Source organism: Musca vetustissima, unplaced genomic scaffold (genome assembly GCF_032173495.1).
Source record: "Musca vetustissima isolate MV318-11 ecotype Yass unplaced genomic scaffold, APGP_CSIRO_Mvet_v1 utg37063, whole genome shotgun sequence".
Lineage (NCBI taxonomy): Eukaryota > Metazoa > Arthropoda > Insecta > Diptera > Muscidae > Musca > Musca vetustissima.
This window is the reverse complement of record NW_026886882.1, coordinates 12,633-34,603: the sequence shown is the minus strand read 5'-3', so window position 1 is coordinate 34,603 and position 21,971 is coordinate 12,633. Positions and strand designations below refer to the sequence as shown.

The 21,971-nt window shown below is 29.7% G+C and overlaps 1 protein-coding gene across 3 annotated transcripts in view; it reads left to right on the top strand.

Moving 5' to 3' along the window:
* The window catches only part of LOC133334371 (uncharacterized), a 46,481-nt gene that overhangs the window by 12,667 nt on the left and 11,843 nt on the right, over window positions 1-21,971 (top strand). For all 3 annotated transcript variants that reach the window (XM_061542667.1, XM_061542666.1, XM_061542668.1), the window contains exons 4-5: window positions 6,569-6,638; window positions 10,436-10,545. In XM_061542667.1, the coding sequence (XP_061398651.1) occupies window positions 6,569-6,638; window positions 10,436-10,545 (180 nt within the window). The remainder of the gene's footprint in view (window positions 1-6,568; window positions 6,639-10,435; window positions 10,546-21,971) is intronic.

Below are 21,971 nucleotides of genomic sequence, written 5' to 3'. Positions count from 1 at the left end.
CAGTACAGCCCTTCTAATTACTTGTCCAGATTCCCTTCACCGTGGGATGTGTTGTGATGTTCGGCTTTCAATTGTGGCCTATAGATCGACTTGCCCGATTAGAGGTACAGAGCACCTCTTCCTTACACTGACATATTTTCCGAGTTGAGTACAGCCCTTCTAATTACTTGTCCATATTCCCTTCACCGTGGGATGTGTTGTGATGTTCGACTAATAATTATGGCCCATAGATCGACTCAAAAAAAAAAAAAAAAAAAAACAAAAAATAAGTTCTCGGTCCACTTCATCCCAAAATTAGTATCTCATCATCACCGAAAATTATAGGCATTATCCTTGACCATACCTGGATCCTCATGGAAAATTTCAGAGCTATCAGTGCTATATTTCCGCCCTCTAGTGTGGTGAAGGGTTACTAAATAATATCTGAATACATAAGCACCTGTAAATATTTAAGTGTAACTCCCACATCCGAGTACATACGACAATATAATTGGTAGCAATTTAAAGGTCAACAACTTCTCTTGGATAAACTATCAACTTTTAGGGTCCATGTCCTTCTGGGGTATATATATTCGCTATAGAATACAAATTTTGTAATATTTCACACAAATGTTAGGGTCCATTTGACCCGCTAAATATTGACTGATCTTTATCAAATCTGGCATGCTTATTCTTTGGCCCAATCCCCTTCTTCATATAAAAATTCGAGATGTTCGAGCCACAATTGTGGCCTCTGCGAGTGACCAGAAAAAACCGACAAAAAATACTACAAATTTTGCCATTTTTCACACAAAAGTCAGGGTCCATTTGACTCTCTAAATATGGGCTGATCTTCATTAAAACTCTCATGTTTATTCTTTGGCCCGATCCTCCTCTTCTTGTAAAAATTCTCGATGTTTGAGCCATAACTGTGGCCTCTGCGAGTGACCAAAAAAACGGACAAAAATAAGAATACAAATTTTGCCATTTTTTACACAAAAGTCAGGGTCCATTTGACAAAAAAGAATAAAATTTTTGCCATTTTTCACACAAAAGTCAGGGTCCAATTGACCCGCTAAATATGGACTGATCTTTATCAAATCTGGCATGTTTATTCTTTGGCCCGATCCCCTTCTTCTTGTAAAAATTCGCGATGTTTGAGCCATAATTGGCGGCCTCTAGAGCGGATTTGATCCATTTAAATACCAACCGATCTTTACCAAAAAACAATAGGGGTCTTCATTGGTCACAACCCATCCTACATGCAAAATTTCGTGAAGGTTGGTCCATAACTGAGGCCTGTATCGTGTTTACAAATTATAATGGACAGACGGACGGACACACATGTCTAGATCGACTCAGCTAATCGAGATATGACGATCGGTATACTTAAAGGTGGGTCTAGGATCAATATTTCGCGGCGTCACAAAACTCTTGGGGCTGCTCAAAGCTATAATACCCTGACAACATATTTGTGTAAGGTATAAATATCCACACCTTAAAAATTTTAGGGCTAAAAAAATTTATTTATTAAAAACCCAAAACTTCTTCTGCTGGGTGCTGGCATTGGTTTTTTTAAATCCTCGCATTTTTTTAAATCCATGCTGGAACAATGTTTTTCCATGAAATGTTTGGTGTCTGAAAAAAAATATTTATTAAATATTCACGCCTTGGTGTTTCTATAAAAAATATTTTTTAAAAAATTGGTGTTTTTTCCTAAAAAAATATTTTTTTAAATTTTTTTAAATCCATGCTGGAAAAATGTTTTCCATGACATGTTTGGTGTGTGGAAAAAATATTTATTAAATATTCACGCCTTGGTGTTTCTATAAAAAATATTTTTTTTTTTAAATCACGGATTGGTGTTTTTCATAAAAAATTTCTGGGTTTTCTTAAAAATATTTTTTTTTTAAATTCACGCCTTTTTGGAAATAGAAATTATATATTTTTTAATTGAAGGCCTATATTTTCAAATCAATGACAATGTTTTTTTTTTATTTGCATAATTCATATACCTATTATTCAATATCATCGTGCCACCTGCACATAAATTACACAATGTCGCATAAAACGAAAACAACAACAAAAGACTCACACATTTTTCATATATATTTTCATAAATTTATTTTTATTTAATATTTCTCATTTTATTTGTTTATTATGAAACATCAAAAAAAAAAAAAAAAAAATGAGAGAGAAAAAAAGCTCTGGCCATTTGGTTTAAAATTTCATTTGTATTTCATTCTTGTGAATATTTGTTTATTTATTTGGCGATTTTTTTTCTGTTTCCATATACATATACATGTGTGGTTGTGTGTCTTTATCATTATTTCTCATTGTCCATACACACATATATACATATATATCAACATGTATACAAATATGTGCTTTGAGGATCATATAACGTTCTCTGTCTCTCTCTCCTCATATTTTAATAAAAAAAAAAACAATTTCGTTTAATGTTCATGAGTGCGAAAAAATATCAGAGATCTGAATTGAAAAAGCTGTATAGATATTTTTTTTCAAATTTAAAAATATTTTAAATATATACATACATATTTATTTCTTGCAATTTTGTTTATATATATGTACATACATATATTTTTTCGTTAGCTGTCATATGTATCCAAATGTTCTTTTTGAGATTATCTCTTGCCTTTCCCCAAAAGACATTTTTGTGTGTGGGTGTTTTTATTGATGAGAAAAAATAGAGCTTTTCAAGGTTCTCTGGTTCTTCTAGTAAATTTAACATTTAATTTTTCACACATACACACACATATGTGTGTGTGTGTGTGTTTTTGTCTGTGTAAATACGCATTTAAATATTTATTTTTGCAGATTTTTTTTATTGCAAAATAAACAGTATGAACATAAGTATAATAAAAATAGCATCCAAGGTTTTGATAGTCGTTTCAATGTTATATAGCAGGGCCCAGACCAGACAAATACAAATAAACACAAATTATATTAATAAAGAAATTATATCATTAAAAGAGTAATAAAAATGAGGCATTAGGTTTCACATCGACACCGAAAAATACACAGCATATTAAATACAATTATTAATATTTAATAAGTTAACAAAAATCCTTTTCAAAAAAGGACATTTAAATATACCTTCCGTAAAAATCCAATGCTTTCAATGGCCCCTTGAGAAAATAAAAAGCCATGAACTGGTGGAACCCTATTCCCTTTTCATATTTCTCATTAGAAACATGGAAAAATCTAATGTATTTTATTTTTTTCATTTTTTTTGTTCTCTTTTCAAAATCACACAAAATATTTAAAAAACAAAAAATTGATAGAAAAATATTAAATAAATACCATAAATAGAGGAAGAGTAGACTCATTCAGCAATGAAACAAAATACTTCCAGAAAAAGTAATAGTCAAAAAAAGACTCCAATCCTTGTAAATCAGAAGATCAACTGACAATAAAATCAACCAATAAAAAAATATATTTTTATATATATAAAAAAATTAAATAAAAAATAATTTTTAAATTGATATGTGAAGTAATAAAAATAATGTGTTTCAATTAGAAGGAAAGGCTATGATTAGGAAACATTAAGGCGTATACGTGGTGTCGACACTCATACGCCCTATGGCACGTTCTTGGGTATTGCAGTTAGAGTTTTTTTTAAAAAATTAAATTTTTTGGCAACTAAAACTTGCAAATTTTCAAAATTTTATATTTTTACGATTATCTTCGGAAAAAATTAATATATATATATATATATATAGTTTCGACAGTGTGTCGATTTTTACCAAATATACGAGCGGATAAAACAAACACTAAAAAACTGACAGGCCATATTAGATCTGTATACCAATTTAGGATTATTTAGATAGGAGTTTAGGGTTATTTTTCACTTTTGAAAATATCGATTATTGATCGAACATAAAGAAGTGGATAGAAGGAAAGCGTATGATTAGGAAACGTAAAGGCGTATAAGTGGTGTCGACACTCATACGCTCTATGGTATGCGTGGCGTATACGTGGTGTCGACACTCATACGCTCTATGGTACGCTCTTTTGCATTGCAGTTAGAGTTTTGTTTAAAAAATTAAATTTTTTGGTAACTAAAACTTACACATTTTCAAAACTTTAATTTTTCATGATTATCCTCGGAAAAAATTAATATATATATATAGTTTCGACAGTGTGTCGATTTTTACCAAATATACGAGCGGATAAAAAGAACACTAAAAAAGTGACAGGCCATATTAGATCTGTATACCACTATAGGTTTTTTTTAGATAGGAGTTTAGCGTTAGTTTTCACTGTTGAAAATATCGATTACTGATCGAACATAAAGAAGTGGATAGAAGGAAAGGGTATGATTAGGAAACGTAAAGGCGTATAAGTGGTGTCGACACTCATACGCCCTATTGTATGCTCTTTGCATTGCAATTAGATTTTTGTTTAAAAAGTTGAATTTTTTGCAACTCAAGAAAGAAAAAATTAATATATAAATATAGTTTCGACAGTGTGTGTCGATTTTTACCAAATATACGACCCGATAAAAGAACACAAAAAAAGTGACAGGCCATATTAGATCTGTATAACACTGTAGGTTTATTTAAATAGGAGTTTAGCGTTATTTTTCACTTTTGAAAATATCGATTATTGATCGAAAATAAAGAAGTAGATAGAACGAAAGGGTATGATTAGGAAACGTTAAGGCGTATAAGTGGTGTTGACACTCATGCGCCCTATGGTATGCTCTTTTGTATTTCAGTTAGATTTTAGTTTAAAAATATTGTTTTTTTTTTTAAACTACAAACAAAAACTTGCAAGTTTTCAAAACTATAATTTTTCATGATTATCCTCGGAAAAAATTAATATATATAGTTTCGACAGTGTGTCGATTTTTATCAAATATACGACCCGATAAAAGAACACTAAAAATGTGATAGGCCATATTAGATATGTATACCACTGTAGGTTTATTTAGATAGGAGCTTAGCGTTAGTTTTCACTGTTGAAAATATCGATTACTGATCGAACATAAAGAAGTGGATAGAAGGAAAGGGTATGGTTAGGAAACGTTAAGGCGTATAAGTGGTGTCGACACTCATACGCTCTATGGTATGCGTGGCGTATACGTGGTGTCGACACTCATACGCTTTGGTATCTTTTGCATTGCAGTTAGAGTTTTATTTAAAAAATTAAATTTTTTGGTAACTAAAACTTACACATGTTCAAAACTTTAATTTTTCATGATTATCCTCGGAAAAAATTAATATATATATATAGTTTCGACAGTGTGTCGATTTTTATCAAATATACGACCCGATAAAAGAACACTAAAAATGTGATAGGCCATATTAGATATGTATACCACTGTAGGTTTATTTAGATATATATATATATATATATATAAATAAGTGGATAGAAGGAAAGGGTATGATTAGGAAACGTAAAGGCGAATAAGTGGTGTTGACACTCATACGCCCTATTGTATGCTCTTTGCATTGCAGTTAGATTTTTGTTTAAAAAGTTGAATTTTTTGCAACTCAAAACTTGCAAATTTTCAAAATTTTATATTTTTACGATTATTATAGGAAATATTAATATATATATATATATATATATGGTTTCGGCAGTGTGTCGATTTTTACCAAAAATATACGACCGGATAAAAATAACACTAAAAAAAGGTGACAGGCCATATTAAATCTGTATACCACTGAAGGTTTATTTAGATAAGAGTTTAGCCTTATTTTTCACTTGTGAAAATATCGATTATTGATCGAACATAAAGAAGTCAAAGTAGTAGATTCTTGGCGTTTTGAGATACCTTTGGCCTCGACATTTTAATTTGAATGCAAATTTGCTAGAGTAGAAAATTTTGGACATAAAATATTTCACTTTCAAATAGGACATTATTCCAATAGGTATTTAGATCCTTTGATTATAACGGAAACTCTGAAGATCTACTAAGTTAATATATAGGTAATTTTAAAATACATTTCATTATTATCTTTTTTTTATTTCCAAATATTTTTTTTAATGTGACTTCCCTATTTAAAGTATTTAACCAAAGAACCTCACACCGATAAATAAAATAAAATATTTACTTATGAAGAAGTTCACAAAAATTCCGATTATCCTTTACTTTCGTTCATTTGTTCCATTACCATTATTCGTTTATCGTCCATTTGATTTTTTCGTTATTTATTTTTTTTTCTCATTTGCATTTTTTTTCATTTTCGTTTCGTTCGTTTCATGACTTTTTCACATTCATGTTTATTCAGCTGCTTTTTTAACTTCCTACTTGCTTTGTGACTTTTAATAATTATTTTACAATTTTCTTTTCCCCGCAATTTTTTGTTAACCTGCTAAAATAAATTTTTTCAACTCTGCTGCTGCTGCTGCTTAAATTAAATATAAATAAAATTTTTTGGGGTAAATATTAAAAAAATGCTTTAACCTAAAACCGCCTGAGAGCTATATGAAGACGCTTAATATTATTTCTAATGCTTTTAAATGTAAGTTGCTTTTGGTTTTAAATTTTTAAAATTAAAAAATAAGATTTTTTTGAAACAAATTATTAATAATTGATGTCTATTTTTTTACTTTACAGTTCCAGCTAACTATGATGCTGAACGCGCCTGGAATGATCATTTGAAACGTATGCAAGAAATTGAACGCAGGTTAGCAATCAATTTTATAATTTTATAAAATAACATAAGTCGAAGGGTGTGGTAGGAATTATTATTAATATTGGGGTCCGAATTATTGCACAATATAAATTGATTTTTATTCCAAAATAAATCATACGCAGTATGAGTACAATTCATTAACATCGCGTATGAGTTATGTCAACACTCATGCCCCATAGGGTACTTCTTTTATTTCATAGAATTTTAGAAGGGAAAAAATATTTAGCATCAGATAAAAATAGTTCTTAATTGATAAAATAATTCTAGTTTTGTAATTTTTAGAAATTTTTCCTATATAACCCACAATTTTTTATGGGACTCCTAGAATAATTTTTGGCCCTTAAACCAAGATTTAACACTCGTTTGAATTCGTTCTTTAATTCCCCATTTTTTTAAAGACTTTTATGAACATACATATGAATTTATTTCATTTATTTTAAAATAATGGAATTCATATCGAAAATCGACAAAAATTTAAAGAATCAGATATATTATCGAACCGCTAGGGGCGTATGATTTATGTCAACACGCATACGCACAATTTTGTTAGATTGAAGTCACCATAGAGCACACAATATTTAAGATAGATCTTTGAAATTTCGAACATAGATTGCTACCACTCCTAGATTGTTTGTGATCATCAGACAAAATATTTTAATTATTCCAGAACACTTCTAACTTTTGTAAATTTTGTCTGGAATAACCTATTTTTTCAAAATTATTCTAATAGAAGCATACTTCTAAATTTACTCCATTTATTTTAGAATAAAGTAATACACATCGAAGTTCGACAATAATCTAAGAAATAAAAAAAAATATTATTGTACCCTAAGGGCGTATAAGTTATGTCAACACTCATACGCAAAATGTTGTTAAGTAGAAATCGCCATAGAGCTCTTAAAACTTAAGATAGAACATTGAAATTTGAAACAAAGATAGCTACTACTTTTAGAATGTTTGCGGCCCTCAAATCAATATTTAATAATTCTATAATCTGTCTACTATCGAAAATAAATCAGAAATATGATTGTACCCTAAGGGCGTATGATGTATGTCAACACTCATACGCAATATTTTATAAGATTGAAATCGCCATAGAGCTCCCAATATTTATGATAGAGCTTTGAAATTTTGCACACACAATGCCTACAGTCCAAGGATGTTTGGTATTGAGAATAATGACGTTTTGGTATATACCCCTTATTACAATACCTCCCAATTATCGGTATTTTGATGATTTTGTGCACAAATTTCAACCAACTTGGCTGTAATTTCATATTTTAGGTTCTCATTAGACTGCAATCTTTCTCTTGAAAATTTTTCAATATTGACTCAAGTTTCGGCTTAGGACCCATATACCGCTACCTCCCAATATTCAGTATTTTGGGGGTGCTTGAGCACGTTTTTCAACCAAATTGGCTGGAATTTGGTATTTTGGGTTTTGCATTTGGTAGAAAATCTCCGTGCCAAAAATTATTAACTTTGGTTCAAATTTTAGGGTAGGTTCTATATAAAGGTACCAGCCAAATTGGCTAGAATTTGATATTTTGGGTTCCCATTGGATAGCAAATCTTCCTACCAAAAACTATTAAATTGTCCCAATTTTTAAGACTAGACCCCATGTAATGTTACCTCCTTAATTTCAGCGGTTTGGGTTGCTTGAGACCGATTTCCAACCAAATGGGCTGTAATATCCTATTTTGGGTTATCATTGGGTAGAAAATGTTCCTACCAAAAATGATCAGTATTGCTCCGCTTTTTAGGGCAGCCCCCATATAACGATACCTCTCAATTTTAAGTATTTTGGGGGGGCTTGAGCACAGTTTTTAACCGAATAGCCTCTAATTTGATATTATGAGTTTTCATTTAGGTATAAAATCTCCACACCAAAAATTATCCCTCCCTAATTTCAGTGTGCTTGAGCCAGGTTTTCATCTAAATTGACTGCAATTTGATATTATGAGTTCTCATTGGATAGAAAATCGCCCTACCAAAAATAATCAATATTGGTGCAATTTTAAGGTTAGGGGTTCTTCAGCACGTTTTTCAACCGAAATGGCTGTAATTTGGCTGTAATCTTCACACCAAATATTAAAAATATTGGTCCAAATTTCAATTCAAAATTTCAAAATTTAGATCCCATATTACGGTACCTACCAAATTTCAGAATTATTGTCAAGATTGGGCTTTTTTACCCTTTTGTGTTATTTCGCCTTCTAAAACAAATCAATCAGATCTATTTTAGGCATTTTGATTGTTTGTTAATTTCAAATCTCATAAAGGCGTATGCTTGATATTAAAATGTTTAAATAAATAAAAAAAATCACCCGCCCCCATATACACCATATGGGAAATTTGGGAAATCCCATGAATTGATATTATTAATTGCGAAAGCGTATACTTACTATAAAAAAATTCAAACAAATCATAATACTCATACGCATTGTGGTCCACATATCACCTACCGACCTTATGAATACGTATACTTAATATTATGTATTTAATAAAAATAATAATTATCATACGTCCCATATTCCCAAAAAATAATTTTTAGTATATTTTTTTATTACCAAAGACGTATACCGAATATTAATTATCTGAAATAATAATAATATTGTCTCATACGCATTATGGGCCACAATATTAATTTCTGGTCTCATGAAGACGTATACTTATTATTTTATATTTAAATTTGAAAATATTAATATCATATGTTGCATATTCCAAATCAAATGATCTTCAGTTTTTTGTTTAATTAACAAAAGCGTATACTTAACACTATTTTTTGGAAATAATAATAATCATACGCAGTATGGGTCACCATATTCATGTCAGGTCTCATGGAGACGTATACTTAATATTATATATTTAAAAAATATTAATAATCATACGTCCCCTATTCCCAAAAATCAGATCTTCTATTCCATGTTTATAAGTAAAGGCGTATGCTTAATATTATTTATTTGAAATAATAATAGTACTCTTACGCATTATGGGTCATAATATGTACTTAGGTCTCATTAAGACGTATACTTAATATTATATTTTTAAATAAAAAATTATAATCATACGTCCCATCTTCCACAAAAAGGATATTCAATTACATGTTTATTAGCTTAGGCGTATGCTTAATATTATTTATTTGAAATAAAAATAATACTCATACGCATTATGGGTCACAATAATCATTTCAGGTCTCATGAGGACGAATACTTAATATATATATATATTTTTAATTTAAAAAAATAATAATCATACGCCTGACTTTTCGGGATTTTCAACCATTATCACTGATCCTATATCCCTATTTTTAAATGTTCTCCTGATGGTGGGGGTTATAAAAATATTAATTATTTGATATAATAATATTGTATCATACATATCATGGGCCACAATATTAATTTCTAACCTCTTGAAGTCGTATACTTAATATTATATATTTAAATTAGAAAATAGCATACGTCCATATTCCCAATTAAAGGATCCTCATTTACTTTTTTTATTAACAAAAGAGTATACTTAATATTATTTACTTAAAATAATAATAGTACTCATACGTATTATGGGTCATAATATTCATTGCAGTCCTCATGAAGACGTATGCATAATATTAAATTTTTAAACAAAAAATATTAATAATCATACGTCCCATATTCCCAGAAAGCATCTTTATTCCATGGTGGAATTATGGACCATCGGAACTGGGCGATTTTTTAACATGTTTTTGATTTTTTTCTATGCACAAATTTTTTAAAAATAATTTTTCCCCTTTCCCCCTCTCTCTCTAGATACCCATCCCGTTATGGTTTGTATCTGAAGGACAAGCCCTACACACCCAATGCTTTGGTGCCCTTGGAATATGAGCCAGAGGATAAATTGCTCCAAGAACTCAACAAGGGTAAGGAATTGTAAATAGGAACAAAACCACAAACCAAACTAAACTACCCATACCAAATCAAAATATAAATATACCATCAACAACAACAACAACAACTACAAAATACAATGTAATATATAAATATATACACAGATATAAACAATAACAACAACAACAACAACGAAAATTATCATTAATCTAAATCGATGTAATTTGAAACGAGTAGTAGAAGTATCGGATAGAATAACGACATCATCACATAAATATATCTAATTTTTTTGTAGCGTTATCCTCTAATTTATAAAAAAAATGAAAGAAAATTTCACAAAAAAAAAATAAAAAGAATTTTTTCAAATTCAAACAAAAAATAAAAACCGAAATATATACGAAATGTGTATATTTAACAAACACCAACAAAAAAACAAACAACAACAATATCCTTTTTTTTCGACATGGAAAAACAAAAAGGGGAAGAAAAGCAGAAATTGAAGGGGAAATTTTTTGAAAATTAAAAATAAATTGGAAATTTGTAGAAAATTTTAAAGAGATGGAAGTTTTGAGTGTTTGCAAAAATTCCATTTATTTATTTTTTTGTTAACAAGATCTGCAACAAAAAAAGGGGCTTTAAATAAATTTGGGGATTTTTGCTACCACTCAGCTCTCTCTCTGTCTCTCTCAAAGAGAAATCTTGGCCAAAAATAATTGAAAAAATTGAAATTTCTTATTTTTCAGATTTTTCAATGAGGCTTTAAAAAATTTTAGTTTTCAAACTCCCTTTAAAATATTTTTCCAATATTTTTTTTCTTTTTTGTTTTTCCATGGTTTGTGTCTACTTTTCTTCACTCCTCCCCCTTATCCAGCAAACTCCCTGAACTCCCCATGCTGACCACAGAGAAAAACAAACCGAAACAAACACTTCTGCATTTTTTCAATTAAAAAAAAAGATGTTCTCTAATTTTTTTAAACTTGGCTTCCTCTCTCTCTCCCATTTCTCTCTTACAGCAAGAGCTTAAATAGAAAAACAAATATACAAAATATTCTTTTAAGAGGAACATAATACATTAGTTAGTGAAGCTCAAAACTTAGGAAATGCCAAGAAAAGAAAAAATACACCAAACAAAAAATCTCAGCTCAGAATTTTTTGTTGAATATTTTTTTCTGTTTTACTTTCTTTAAATAATTTTTGTGTCTATTTAATTAAATTAATTACAAAAAACAAAAATATTAATATATGTTTAAACAAAATTTTAACAACAACAAGAACAAAAACAAATACAATTAAGTCCAAAAAAATAATATAGTTTAAATGTAAAAACAAACAAAAAACATATGTATTCTGTAAAATAAAAAAAAATACAAAAACAAAACATAATGCCAAATTTTATTAAAAAATAAAAATTATTACACAAAAAAAAAAAAAAAAATCACAAAAAACAAAACACAAAACATATAATTTTTCTCTCTATAATATATAAATATATTTAACAGAAAGTTCAAGAAGTTTCGTTAAATGTTTCATAGAATAAAAAATTATCAGTCATTTAAAATTTATTCAGAAAAATGTGCAGAGAAAGTCGTTCAAAATTAAAAAAATAATAATAATAATCGACGTATGATTAATGTTGTTAGCAAGGCGTATACTTAATATTAATTATTTCAAATGATAATAATACTCATACGCATAATGGGTCATCAACAAAATTTCAAGTCTCATAAAGGCGTATACTTAATATTTATTTTTTAATTATAAAATCTAAATATTAAGTATACGCCTTTATGAGACTTGTATTATTTTGATTTTTTTATTGGTAAAGGCGTATACTTAATATTAATTTTTTGAAATAATAATATTGTCTCATACGCATCATGGGCCACAAAATAAATTTCAAGTCTCATAAAGGCGTGTACTTTGTATTTATTTTTTTGAATTATAAGATATAAATATTAATTGGCAAAGGTGTATATTTAATATTAATTATTTGAAATAATAATAATCATACGCACCATAACCCACATATCATTTACTGACCTCTTGAAGACGTATACATAATAGTATATATTCTTAATTAAAAAAATAATTATCATACGCCACATATTCCCCAAAAAGAATTTTTAATTTTTTTTTTAAACCATAGACGCATACCTAATATTAATTATTTGAAAAAATAGTATTGTATCATACGCAACATGGGCAACTATATGCATTTCTAGCCTCATGAAGCCGTATACTTAATATTATATATTTAAATTAGAAAATATCTATAGCATATCAATCCATATTCCCAATTAAAGGATCTTCAATTTATTGCTTAATTAGCAAAGTCGTATACTTAATATTATTTATTTGAAATAATAATAATACTCATACGCATTATGGGTCACAATAATCATTGCAGGTCTCATAAAGAAAAAAAATGTTAATAATCATCAATAGGGGACGTATTCCCAAAAAAAGCATCTTCATTCCATGTTTATTGGCAAAGGCGTATGCTTAATATTATTTATTTGAAATAATAATAGTATTCATACGCATTATGGGTCACAATAGTCATTTCAGGTCTCATGAGGACGTATACTTCATATTTATTTTTACAATTGAATACAATTTTTTTAATCATACGCCCCATCAAACGTCCCATATTCCCTAAAAAGAATTTTTAATTTTTTTAAAACCATAGACGTATACTTTATATGAATTATTTGAAATAATAATATTGTCTCATACGCATCATGGGCCACTACATTAATTTCTAGCCTCATAAAGACGTATACTTAATATTATATATTTAAATTAGAAAATATCAATAGCATACGTCCATATTCCCAATTAAAGGATCTTCAATTTATTGATAACTAGCATAGGCGTATACTTAATATTATTTATTTGAAATATTAATAATACTCATACGCGTTATGGGTAACAATAATCATTGCAGGTCTCTTAAAGAAAACAAAATATTAATAATCGTCAATAGGGGACGTATTCCCCAAAAAAGAATCTTCTTCCAATGTTTATTAGCAAAGGCGTATACTTAATATTATTTATTTGAAATAATAACAATAATACCCATACGCATTATGGGTCAAAATAGTCATTACAGGTCTCATGAGGTCGTATACTTCATATTTTTTTACAATCGAATACAATTTTTTTAAATCATACGCCCCATATACCCTAAACGAGTTTCCTTTTTATACCCTTCACCACACTGTGGTACAGGATATTATGTCTTTGTGCATATGTTTGTAACAGGCAAAAGGAAACGAGATAGACCCAAGGTTCCTTTTGAGAATATACATAGAATCACTTTTTAAGTGGTCCGTCTGTCCGTCTGTCTGTCCATGTGAAATTGTGAGCAAAGTACAGGTCGCATTTATGATCCAATTTGGATGAAATTTGGCATAGGCCACCGATTTGGGCCAAGGACGAATCCTATTGAAAATGAAAAAAATCGGTTCAGATTTAGATATAACTCCTATATATATTTTCATCCGATTTTAGGTAAAAGGTGCACCAAAGTCCCTATATATCTTTCGATTTGCAGTCTAGAATGATGTGGGTTACATTTTGTGAAAATCGGTTCAGACTTAGATATAGCTCCCATATATATTTTCGTCCGATTTTAGGTAAAAAGTGCATCAAAGTCACTATACATCCTTCGATTTGCACGAAATTTCGCACAGCGTACTTAAATAAGTCTATAACGATGTGTGTTAAATTTCGTGAAAATCGGTTCAGATTTAGATATATCTCCCATATATATTTTCGTCCGATTTTATGTAAATGGTGCACCAAAGCCCCTTTATATCCTTCGACGTGCACGAAATTTGGCACAGCGTACTGAAATAAGTCTAGAACGATGTGTGTTAAATTTCGTAAAAATCGGTTCAGATTTAGATATAGCTCCCATATATATTTTCATTCGATTTTAGGTAAATGGTGCACCAAAGTCCCTATATATCCTTCGATTTGCACGAAATTTGTTATAGCGTACTGAATTAAGTCTAGAATGACGTGTGCTAAGTTTCATGAAAATCGGTTCAGATTTAGATATAGCTCCCATATATATTTTCGTCCGATTTTTGGTAAATAGTGCACCAAAGTCCCTATATATCCTTCGATTTGCACAAAAATTTGGATTTATAATTAAATGGAGAACACAAAATATGGACGAATGCACAAAACATTTCTGAAATAATTGTAACCTAGCATGTGACAACTTTCGATGAAATCGGTTTAGATTTCGATATTCTAGTTTAAATTTATTTACATATAAATAAATTTATTTAAGGGGACCCCCCATTCTCGGGGTCAAAAATTTTGTTGATATAATTCGAATCTACACTAATTTAAGAATGTCCCTACAACATTTGAAATGAAAATCTCAACAACTCTTGAAGATATAGCCGATTTATTGTGTCAGCATCAAGTGACGGCTGAAGTGCTTCTCAAACTTTAAACGCGTTTTTCTCTAAACATTTTTTTGCGAATGGCGGGCACGATAACTCAAAAACTAATAACCCAATCGATTTCAAATTTTTACACGTTTCTCTGTGAGTGTATAGCTATCGTATGAACTAGGATAAAGCCAATCGGTGAAGATCTTCCTTATTTTTTAACTTGGTTTTTGGTCAAAATTCGGGGATTTTTCAAAAATATTTTTTCAAGTGTCCGCCATTCTGTTAATTTTAGAGCGAAGTCAATAATCCTAGTTCATACGAGAGCCAGACATGTACTCTTTCTAACCCCGTTGGAATATTCGGATTCCGAAGTTCCAGTGAGGAGTTATCGTGCCCGCCATCAAAAATAAGGACTTTTCTTTAATTACAAAAAACAACAACAAAACAACAACAATTTTTTTTGTAAATTATTTTTCTTCTATTTTAAATCTTCAATTATATATGTGCAAAGTTACAAACCTTAACAAGCATTGGTATTGATTTACCAGCCCATTGAAAATCTTGAAAAATTAAAATCGAGAATGGGGGGGGGGGTTCCCTTAAACTCTATATCTGACCAAAATTTAGTATAGATTGCAGAATTACAGGTTTAATTTCATTCGATATGTTGAATATAGCCAAAGTGGTGAAGGGTATCATATAGTCGGACCCGTATGACTTTGCTACTTTTCTTATTGGTTTTTATTATCTAAGCCGTATACTTAATATCAATTTTTTTCAAATAATAAAAATGACTCATACGCATCATGGGCCACAATACGAAATTCAAGTCTCATGAAGACGTATACTTAATATTAATTTTTTCAATTTAAATAAATAATAATCATACGCCCCCTCATACCTTAGATGAATTTTCGGAATTGTCTACCCTTTTTCTCTGCACATTTTTTTCCAACAATTTTATACAAAATATCATTTTTTTCTTCTTCTACTTATTTTTTTAATATTTAAGTTTTCAATAATTTTTAACCAACTTTTTTTTGTTTATTGTACATGAGCGGTTAACAAGCTAAATAGATTAAATCAAAAATATTAAAAAACAAAAACTTTCTAACAACTTCGACTAATGCTAAATTACTAAAAAAGCTTTTCTTTCAACTCTCTTTAATGTTATCTCATTATGGGAAATAGTTCTTGATATCATTGGCTAATTTTTTTTCTCTCTCTGATGTTGTAAATTATGTTGTGTGTGTTAATCCATTTGGTCTAACCAACCGCTCATGTGTAATAATGCAAAGCAATTTGCAAAAACAAATAGCTGTACAAAAATATGCAAAAAAACAACAAGACAAATTAACAAATTTATTTATAAAGGCATAAAATAATTGAAAAAGAAATATTGGAGAATATGTTGTTCCTCTCTATTTTATGCCTTTATTAAAAAAAAATCAAATTTGTTAATAGAACAACTGCAACAATAATAATTTCATTTAATTTTACATAATAATATTAATTTACTCAACTCAAAACAAAAATATGCAACATGTCAACACTGTACAAAATCGAAATTGATATGCATTACATTCAGCAACAACAGCTACAACAACATCAACCGAATTACCTTCAACAACAACAACAATCTATCATCCAATGCAATGAAACGATGAAAGAGGACCTTTTGCAAAGAGTGTGTGCGTGGCAGTTTCAGTACTAAACAAAAATCGAAAATAATTCAATTTCCATAAACCATTTTCATTTCATATATAAAAAAAACCTCATCCCTTTTCCTATTCCTCTTTTTTTAAGTAACTGAAAAAAAATTAATAAAAAAACAAACAAAATAATAAAACTAAAAAAACAAACCAAAACATGTTTTGTTTCATTTCAACAATCTAATTTTAATTTTTGGAAGGAAAAGAAACCAAGGCTCTCTTATGCTGATTTTTTGAATTTTTTTTTTTGTAGAAGGGGGTCCTATCTTTTCTTGCACTAATATATTTTTTTTTTAATTTTTATTTTTTAGTATTTTTATTTAATATTTATTTTTTTTTTAATTTTTATTACTAACCCTTAATTTGTGTATATTTTTTTTCGTTTGTAAATCTGTTTGTAATTATTTGTAAATACCTAAAACAAACTACTGCCATTTTAATCCCCTAATCAATAATACAAAATTTTAAAATCTTTCATTCACATTTATTCGTTTTACATATATATATTCTCAGTCTATCTCTCGCTTAGATTCAATTCAGACAAACTCTCATTAATACCTACAATATGAAATATTTAACGAACAAAAACAAAATTGATATGTATTGTGTAGTAAATGTTAATGTTTTCTTGTGTGTTGATATTTTTTTTTTTTTTGAAATGTAATTGTTATATGTTAAAAAAAAATATTTAGAAACATTTTTTTAAATATGCAAATATTTTTCCTTTATTTCTATTTTTTTTTTAACTTTTTTGTCTAGAGAAAATGGCAGTATTCTTGTAATTGTTTTTAATTGTTATGTGTTATAGAAATATACATATTTTTTATTTTTAAATATTTTTATATTTAGGCACACACAATATATGAATTTTCTTTATAAAAAAAGTTTATATTAGAAAACCACATTTAAATACCCTCTCTAGATTAGCTGAACAAGAGGTTTTACATCACTTTACCTTTATAAACAGAGACTAGTCATGCGTATGATTAATATTAAATTAAGCAGACATATTTTCTCAACACTCATACGCCCAATATGCCCCTGACTGAACTCCTCTTTGGTTTATTTGACGTTGGGTGAATATTTTCCTTAATCCCTAATGGAGAAGGCATTTTAAAAACCAGTGAGCGGAGCAGTATAGTCGAACGGAGCCGACCATATGATACCCTAGACAACTACCATGAAAAGCAAACTTTCTGTGGTTCCATATTCTGAGCCTGGGCAATATTTCGAGATATTTGCACCCTTTTTACCGATTATAGATCAACAACTTCAATTTCTAACCCTGGCATATTTTACCATTTTTGTCTTGAAGAGAATTTTTACGCCGTAAAATAAAAAAAATCGGTTTTGATTGCTTAGGAATATTGACCGATCATCATCTAAACAGCCGCTCTAAGTATTTGGTCAGATCGCCATCACCTTGTAAAATATGTGATGTTCTGCATATAATAATTGCCTCTGAAGCGACTAGAAAATCTGACAAAATTAAAGTTTTCGATTCATTGCACCCCCAGAATGAAATCTCAAAACTATAGGCGTCGCCCTTGACCATAAACGGAAGTTCATGTACAATTTTAAAGCTATCAGCGCGACATTTCCGTCCTCTAATGGAGTAATTGTAATGCTATGCACATAGTCACCTTTACTTAATTACGTATATGTCCGTCAGGAGCAAGTATATTCGCCGCAGAATAAAAATTTTGTAATTTTTCACACAAAAGTCAGAGTCCATTTGACCCGCTAAATATTGACCGATCTTTATCGAAACAGGCATGCTTATTCTTTGTCACGATCCTCTTCTCCATGTAACATTTCATGATGTTCGGACCACAACTGCGGCCTCTGGAGCGACCAGAAAAACCGACAAAAATGAAGTATTTGGTCAATTTCATCCCCTAAAAATTAACCGATCTTTATCAATAGGGGTCTTCATAGGGCCATTGTGTAGGGTATAACAAAGTACAAGTCGCAATTATGACCCGATTTGGATAAAATTTTACACAAGTCACTTATTTGGCCCAAAGACGAACCGTATTGAAATTGGTGAAAATCGATTAAAATTTAGATATAGCTCCCATATATATTTTCATCCGATATAGGCACCAAATACCCTATATACCATTCGATTTTCACGAAATTTGGCATAACGTACTAAATTAGGTGCAGAATGATGTGTGCTAAGTTTCTTGAAAATCGGTTCAGATTTAGATATAGCTTCCATATATATTTTCGTCCGATATAGGCACCAATGTCCCTATATGTCACTCGATTTGCATGAAATTTGGCATAGCGTACTGAATTAGGTGCAGAATGATGTGTGCTAGGTTTGGTGAAAATCGGTTTAGATTTAGATATAGCTCCTACATATTTTTCCTTCCGAGATAGGTACCAAAGTCTCTATATAACTTCCGATTTGCACGAAATTTGGCATATCGTACTGAATTAAGCCTAGAATGATGTGTGTTAAGTTTCGATAAAATCGGTTAGATTTAGATATAGCTCCCATAAATATTTTCGTCCAATTTAAGGTAAATGGTCGAAAGATAGACAGGGACTTTGTCTATCTTTCGATTTGCACGAAATTTGGCATAGCGTACTGAATTAGGTTCAGAATGATGTGTGCTAAGTTTTTTGAAAATCGGATCAGAGTTAGATATAGCTCACATATATATTTTCATCCGACATAGGCACCAAAGTCCCTATATATCATTCGATTTGCACGAAATTTGGCATATCGTACTGAATTAAGTGTAGAATAATGTGTGTTAAGTTTCGTGAAAATCGGTTCGGGCATAGATATAGCTCCCATATATATTTTCGTCCGATTTTATGTAAATGGTGCACCAAAGTCCCTATATATCTTTCGATTTACACGAAATTTGGCATGTCGTACTGTATTAAACCTGGAATGATGTGTGCAAAGTTTCGTGAAAATCAGTTCAGATTTAGATATAGCTTCCATATATATTTTCGTCCGATTTAAGGTAAATGGTGCACCAAAGTTATTATATATCTTTCGTTCAACTTCATGTCAATGTTCTTCCGAAAAGTATTTTAGGTGACTTTGTAGAATATACCCAAAGTGGTGGAGGGTATCATATAGTCGGCCCAGTCCGATTTTCCTACTTTCCTTACTGCTTTTAGAAATATAGTTTTCGAAAGACATCATGCAACTTCGTAAATATATTTTTCAAGAAGGAGTAGATTTTTTAAAAAAATAGTTTTAAAAATAAATATTTTTTTTTTTAATAATTCTCGAATGCGTAGATTTAAAAAAAAAATATTTGTTCAAGAATTGACGAATTGCGAATTTTGTATGTAGAATGGGTTCTGGTCAAAGAAGCCCCTTATTGTTTTTGGTAATTATCTGTTAATAGGGGATAAAATAGATTCCGACGTTTGTGTGAAAAGCGACAAAATTTGTATTCTGGGGGGTACATGTTTACTCCTGAATGACATTGACCCGAAAAGTTGATAGTATATCCAAGAGAAATGGTTGATCTTTAAACCAATTATAGTCTTGCATGTTCTCAGATATGGGAGTTATACGTCAATATTTAATGGTTTTTATGTGTTATAATATTGTTTAGTATTACTATTACCCGGCCGGAAATGTCGTGTTGATCACTTTGAAATTTTACTGGATGTTCCGGTTATGGTCAAGGATAACGCATATATTTTCCAGTGATGCTAAAATGACATTTAAGAGCGCAATGAATCGAAAATTTATTAGTGTCATATTTTCTAGTCGCATTGCTATATTCAGAACGTCACATATTTTACACGGTGAAGGGGATTTAATAAAATACTTAGAACGGCCGTTTAGATGATGATCGCACAATATTCCAAGAGTCAAATCAACCAAAACCTAAAGTGATCAAATTTTTATTTTATGGCGTAAATATTCGCCTCGGGAAAACATGATTTCCAAAATATACCAGGTTTGGAAAGTGGAGCTGTTGACCTATAATCACTTAAAATGGGGCAAGTATAGCAAAATATTACCCACACTCAGAATATAGAACAGCAGAAAGTTAGTTTTTCGTAGTAGTTTTTGTATGGTCGGTCTTATCCGCTTACTGGGTTTAGGTTTCGTTATGGGTATAAAGTCTCCCAAACAAAAATGATAAATATTGACTAATACTGCCTTATTCGTTATTTTGTGAATTTTAGGAACGTTTATCAACCGAATTGGCTATAATTTCATATTCTGGATTCTCATTGATTTTCAAATTCTGCTACCACAAATGATAATTATATGCCATTGTGTTGGGTATTTTAAGGGATTTTGTGTATGTTCAAGGTTGTAGCTGAATCTTCCAACCTGAGAGTCTGTTCCATTTGCAAATCTCAATCGATCTTAGGTATTTTAAATGTGCAGGGTATAAAGAAATTCCTCCCTTACGAACTTAACGAAGTTTTTTTATTTGTATTAAGAAAAAATATTTAATTTTTTCTTGTGGTATACATATATCCTTTGATTTATGTTGAATGCTAGTATATGATTGTAAATGTTGTTTAATGTTTATGTCTGTGTCTCATTATTATTTTTTTTAAATTTTATTATTTTGTGTATATCAATGTTTGTTTTTTGCTATACCAACGACTTAGATTTTTTTTGTATTTTGAAGTTAAGTTGTGTGGTAAGTACTAATCTTAATTTACATACATTTTATACGGCGCACACACACCTATGATGACACCATATAGATGAAATGGATTTCATTAATATAATATTTGTTTACATACCTTTTTGTGTGGACCAATATTAATTTTATTATTTATGCCTGGAAAGAAAATGTATCTGAAAATAGAAATAATTGTATAAAAATTAGATCAGGATCTAAATCATTACAAATTATATTAAAAAAGTAATAAATATTTTATGTATAACCATAATGTATGTGAAATATTTGTCGTACACCATAGCGTATAAATAATATCTGATACATGCCATATTTGTTCGACATACGTTACAACTTTTAAAATAGACACGAAACGTAAATTTTTTACAAAGATATATATTAATTAATAAACCTAATACATGAATATGATTTTTTATATATTTATATTTTACAAATAAATATATAAAAAATATTCTTCATGCGATAGCGACGAAAATTAGTGTTACCAGCAACAAATTCGAATTAAAAAAAAAACCAATGATTTTTTCCCCGATTTCGCCTTTGGTATAAATTCTTTGCCTTTTCGATCCTTGAACTTTAAGGCCAGAAAGTGAATCATTTTTTCAATCTTTAAGTTCTTAGATCTTTAGATAATAGAAAATATTCCTTAAAATATACGCATTCACGTCTCTAGAGCCCTTTAAAA